Source organism: Pistacia vera, unplaced genomic scaffold (assembly GCF_008641045.1).
Source record: "Pistacia vera cultivar Batoury unplaced genomic scaffold, PisVer_v2 Contig7, whole genome shotgun sequence".
Classification (NCBI taxonomy): domain Eukaryota; kingdom Viridiplantae; phylum Streptophyta; class Magnoliopsida; order Sapindales; family Anacardiaceae; genus Pistacia; species Pistacia vera.
In genome coordinates, this window is record NW_022196556.1 from 712,445 (window position 1) to 718,219 (window position 5,775).

Consider the following 5,775-nt stretch of genomic DNA (forward strand, 5'->3'; position numbering starts at 1 on the left):
TAATACCACAGAAAGATGCCATTACAGTACACTAGATAATTTTAGACTACCCAGAAATCTCTACTCTGAGAAACATATGTAGAAGAAAATATAATAGCATTAATGTCTGACACACTGGTCAAAAGCTGTTCTTGAGGGCATTTACAAGGCCAAAATGATGGATCGAAATTTGTAATAGAATATGTTTAGCTTTCAGAGCTTAAAACCATATACTTAGGTGCAAGGGGATTACTCATGTATTTGGGGACTTCTTACTCCTCTTTACTGCAGTCTTGGTGAGTGTATCGCAAATCTCTCTTCTTCGTTTGATATTGTTCTTGTTATTGTTCTTTTTGTTGCTGTTGTCATTGTCGTTATCGTCGTTGTGGTTGTTGCCACCTGTATCTCCAGAACTCTTGCTTGCAACTCTTAGTGCTTCTTGTACAAAAACCTTTAACCTCCACAACGTTGTCTCACTCTGCGTTGATATGAAGTACAGATTAATTATAAAATTATGTATGAATGTCAGTGATGTAAGCTTTGCTAAATAAATTGATTAAAACTCAAGAGGATGAATGATATTAGACAATAATTTTAGGTGCAATATTAAATGTTGACCTGAGCATCGATGTTTAGGTCCACTTCTTGGGCCGTTGCTTGGAAGTTAGGGTCACTTTCAGCAACAATCTCCAATGCCTTACTGAGATCTTCCGGGGTTAACCGAGTAAGAGCTACCCCAAGTTTTTTCTTCTCTTCAGTCGACATTTTTCTGCAGTCAGGCATTCACACTTCACAGTCAGCATTGATTGAACAAGAATAGAAAATGAATGCAGAGTTGCAGTAAAACTGGGTCCTTATACCAACCTACACTTCTGAATTACCGATTCTCTGAGCTTCTCCAATTGACTATCAACTTCAGTAAGCTGAAAACAGTTGAAAATTTAAGATGTTAATGGCGTTTTACATGCTGTAAATATAAGACTTGAGTTTTGTTAAAACATGTATGACATTGGTCCACGCCTCTAAAAATTGTCATACAGCATAAAACAGCTTAAATTTACTTTCTCAAAGACATTTTTGTGGAATACTTCCCACATAAGTCTAAACTTTTAACCTTAATGTAATTTAATATAAGTCCAAGTCATAAAATTAGTAAATCCTTTCCCTAAAACTATAGGTGCTCAAATCTGAGCTGAGCTCAGACAAAAAATTACAAGGGATTAGATTTTTCTCACCAAAAATTACAGAGAAAAGAGAATAAAAAATAATTACTTAACTTAAGTCAGCTAAAATAATAGTGAAAGTAGCACTTAGAAAACATTTTAGTTAACTTATTCATCAAAAAGGTCATGCCAACAAGACCGTCATTGCTTTCTCACAGCAGGTTTTTCTCTAATTTGTGGTTGCAAGAAACTGACCTCCTTGGCTATTATTAAGAGCTCAGTCAAAATTTAAGCATAGTGCAAATATAATTGTACAGAATTAGAAGGGAGAAATTGTATGACATACTTCACTGCTTAAATCCCTAGCCATGTTAGCATGAACAACTTCTTGATTGATCTGCACATCTTGTTGTACCTTAGCTTCCTCCTCTTCTTGTCTTTTCTCCTAGAAGTTCAATAGCATAAAGTATTCATAGGATGCAGGGATAATAAAATAAGAAATATGGAAGTATCTTCACAATTAAAGGTTAAAAGCTATATGCAACCATGAAAATCCTTTCCACATACATCTAATAAAATTTTAGATTAACTATACCTAGTTATAATTACTTACAAGGACAAATAATCGAAATAAAAGCAAAACCTATATTTTACTCTCAATTATTGAGAACAGCTAGGATAGGATAGCCAGACACACCATATCATCAATATATTTGTTCATTAAAATCTTGTCAAGTATTATAATCAATTTAATAACCCTTATTCATAATGCGATAAGGGTAAGACCATCCCACCTAAAACTTTCTCCTGTCATAAACCCAAACTCAAATTTCTCTCACAACTAAATTTATTGCAAACTTGTATGTTTTTGCTCCATTCTTCTCTATTCTACACGACTTTAATAAACCAAGCTCACTTTTTATTGATACGATCTGCAACAATGTTTAATATCAAAAGCAATCATGGATTAAGAAGTTTAACAGTTTTTTTTGGGTAACCCATGTAGTATATTGTAGTGTCAGTTATTAAGATATCTTGTACTTTTTGTATTCTAACTTATTGGTCCATTTAGGCTAATTTTACTCAATATAACAAACAAATTTATTTGGAAAAAAAAATGTCTCACCACTTAATTTATATCCAAAAATTGTGTTGTTCATGGTACATCCTTCTATTTTTTTTTATTTTTTTTTTTTTTTTTTTTTTTTTCAAATGAATGCAACCTAATGAAAATTGTTAATATTAAAACACCACTTTACCTCTTCCACGACTTTGGGCAAAAGTAGCAGCCACTTTTCTTCAAATTTTTCCAACAACGATTTAGCCATTACGTGGATATCATGCCTTTCGTCATTGTATTTCATTGCATTCTTAAAGACCAACCTGACATCAGCATATATCTCCCTGACATTCTTGTATCCGTTACCATCCTTAGCATCCATTTTAGTTTTTATTGTACCCAAGTCCATTGGCTTGTCAATAACCTGGTATACAAAACCTACAACATATTAACTTTGAGAATATGAGAAAAGCTTTTCCAAGATTAATAATGCATAGATATGGATGAAAGGATGCAGCAAGTTATCAATAGGAAACTCACCCAAAAGGCCAAATCAAACAATATGAACACTCAAATTCAAGCTGTGGTTACCAATTCAATATTCTTTGTTTCTTTTTGAGCTAAAAGAATAGTATAGAGTCAACAAGAATGTGATGGAAATCCTTCTAACGATCTTGACAACAAGACATATGTCAGACATAAACATAGGATTTAAATATTTTAGATCTTTTACTCATTATTTTTCCGATAATGTTTTTGACTCATCAATATAACTATTTATTTTATCTTTTAGGGATTAAAATTAGATTTTCATCATCTCCTAGTCATGAGTTTGTATTAGTAATTTCATCTATAAGGTTTATCTTTGTCAAGTTAAGCCAATAAATAGGCTGTGTTCACCTCTTTTGGTGAGAAATAAGCCTTCAAATTTTAAAGGCATACAATTAGCACATCAACTATGGAGGGCAAATGACATACAATATATACCTAAGTTGATGACCATTAGGCAATCAAAAAACATCCAAAGCACAAAAACTTACCTCATAATAGTCATGCAAACCAAGACCTTCTACATCTACAGGATTCATAAAAGGCCCAGCCCACTTGTGCTGAGTGATCTGCAACTTTACAATTAGAGAAAAATAAACTACTCTTGGAACCGAATTTGTACAACAAGTGAGTCTAAAGCATGATTAGCATTTCATTGATAAGATAATAGCCAGCCCACACTTCGACATTCAAGCAGTTACGGCTCTTCTAGTCCTACCATCCATCCCTAACATAATGGAAAGGGATATGACCAAGATTTGCAAATTTTCAGTGCACCTGACGAAATATTGTGCCAAACTGGCGCTTAAGCCCTTGCATTCTCCTCGCAGAAGCTTCTTCTCTGAGTGCTGCATCCAGCTGCTGCTTCTCAATGCTATTTATATGTTTCTCCTTCACTTTCTCCTTCAAAATTGAGCTACTTTTCGAAGTGTTTGGTTGACTATTCTCCATAGTCAAGTAGAACTGCTCAACCTCATTCAGTTTTTGCTCCAGCTGCAAGCCAAATATAGAACTAAACAAATTACTACCTCCAAGCCGAAGGCATACTTTAAACTCAGCAACTAAAAGAAATATCAAGAAGCTAAAGAAATCAAAGCACCATTGGGTAAAACGGCTATAAACGAAACATATGTGGATATGCATGTTTTGTCAAAAAACATAAGCAATATCATAGGGTCAAATACGTTCTTCTCAATCAATTAGAAGCCTTTTTTCACCTATAGGTCACACCAAAAGAGCTAGATAGAAAAATCATCATAAGGATTGTTATAACATTACAACACATAGCCATTACATTAAATTTGGTTTTCTTTGGTTTTCTTTATATATCTTCTCAGCCTGTTATAGAAATCAAACTTTCGAGTGATCATAACAGCCCAAACCCCAAGGCTCACATGATTCACCACCTTAAAATTAGCGAAAGTAAAACAGAAAGCAGAAGAACCACTGACATTCAAATTCTAAGTCACAAATTATCTTTTCTTTTCCCTACCTGAGAAACTCTCTGCAATATTTCTTCAATGTTTTTGCTAAAACCCTCAACTTCTGCCGCATTACCATTGTTCTTTCCATGTTCCACACTTTTTTCATCTGGATTCAATGTAGTCGTTGGATCCATCTAACATGACAAAAAGAATTGCCCATGTAAATCATTATAATCCTACCAGAATGCAACAATGTGAGATACAAAAGGAAGCCAAACCAAAGCTGTATAGAAACTTATTAAGATACCATAAACATCTACCAATTACCAAAAACAGCAATCAAAAAAACATCCAAAAAAAAAAAAAAAAACACCTTCTGCTTCTTTATTTGAGTTGATACATTATTGAATTGGGAATTTGACGTGGGGTGGCGGGTATAAATCAATAAACTGTTGATTCTCACACAATTGTCACTGAAAAGCCTCATAACGAGTCCTAGAACACACAAATAAGACTAAAATAGAACGGAACTAAAATCCGAACCCAATTTAATTATATAACAATAATCTTAAATAAAGAAAATCCTGAAAATGATAAAACAAATCGAATATGAATTACAAATAATAAATTAGAATATTCCTATGATAAAAATCTTCTGAATGCCTACTGTATCAGTATTAAAGATTCAAAATTTCAATTTATTTATCAGTTTTCAACACCCATTAAGCCTCATAACGCAATTATACATTTTCATTCAACAGTTTTGATGATTCACATCAATTATAACAACTAAAGCTCTGTATTTTATCAACAAAACCAAATCTTTTAACAATAATATAAACGAAAAGGTCAAAAAGGCGGCAAAAGCAAAGTACTCTAAAACCCTAAACCCCGAATCTCTGAACCTACCTGCAAGAAAAGCGACGTGAGAGCTTTGGCAGAAGAGCAAGAGACAAGACTACAACAGAGAACAGCCAAGAATTTTCAAAGGCAGAAAAGTTGTTACTTCTTTCAGTGAGCTGGGTCGGGTCACAATTGGGCTGGGCTTTATATTTTATGGTCTGCCTTATTATCCAGGCTTCTTATTTTGTCCCTCTGGCCCATTTTCCGAATTTTATAGAACCCAAGATTTAGGGAAAATAATCTAGGAAGACAAATTCACATTCCCCGTCCAATGAGTGTAAGCCACATCAGCATATACCGCCTAACATGACTTACACTCTCCATTTTATTTGAGGTCTAATTAAGTAGATATTATTTATTATAGGCCTAATTTATACAAATTTATTTTTGAATTTTATGCAAACATTATTCACCTAAAATGTATTTATTTAAATATAAATTAAATCTCAAACTCATTTTTGCGAATGAGAAGTGACATATCTTGACGTTTATAGGGTAAGGGCAGCCCTTAAACTCTAGGAGAGCTTTCATTTCACTTCCCTCAAGGTTTGTGAGTTCTTGATAATAAAATGGTTTTCAAAGAAAAATGAGAAAAAAAAAAAAAAAAAAATTAACCATAGTTTAGTGGTCTTTGAGAAATAACTCATCACAGTATTTTCTCAAGAGTGAAATTCTTTTTTTTTTTTTTTTTTCATAA

At 33.2% G+C, this 5,775-nt stretch overlaps 1 protein-coding gene across 3 annotated transcripts; it reads right to left on the minus strand.

Annotated features, from left to right (window-relative positions):
- LOC116114028 (transcription factor GTE1-like) lies at positions 1–5,181 on the minus strand. 3 transcript variants are annotated; one of them, XM_031400178.1, is made up of 10 exons: positions 5,085–5,129; positions 4,549–4,670; positions 4,244–4,369; positions 3,529–3,744; positions 3,243–3,320; positions 2,402–2,626; positions 1,489–1,587; positions 844–902; positions 598–748; positions 1–457 (listed from the first exon to the last, which is right to left on the minus strand). In XM_031400178.1, the coding sequence occupies exons 2-10, from the start codon at positions 4,660–4,662 to the stop codon at positions 233–235; spliced, it is 1,293 nt and encodes a 430-aa protein (XP_031256038.1). In that variant the 5' UTR covers positions 4,663–4,670; positions 5,085–5,129; the 3' UTR covers positions 1–232. The 3 variants fall into 3 exon arrangements, with proteins under 3 accessions (XP_031256038.1, XP_031256039.1, XP_031256040.1); XM_031400179.1 differs by lacking the exon at positions 4,549–4,670 and having other exon boundaries at positions 3,243–3,326; positions 5,085–5,181; XM_031400180.1 differs by lacking the exon at positions 4,549–4,670 and having other exon boundaries at positions 3,243–3,326; positions 4,244–4,411; positions 5,085–5,122.
- Between the last annotated feature and the right edge of the window lie 594 nt (positions 5,182–5,775).

Bases quoted from the DNA above. Each gene is read 5' to 3' on its own strand.
- LOC116114028 (XM_031400178.1), bottom strand. From the start codon at position 4,662: ATGAGGCTTTTCAGTGACAATTGTGTGAGAATCAACAGTTTATTGATT. The intron at 3,321-3,528 runs GTGCACTGAAAA...GTAAAGTTGCAG, and splicing joins TTGGCACAATATTTCGTCAG to ATCACTCAGCACAAGTGGGC. The intron at 903-1,488 runs GTATGTCATACA...AACTGTTTTCAG, and splicing joins CTAGGGATTTAAGCAGTGAA to CTTACTGAAGTTGATAGTCA.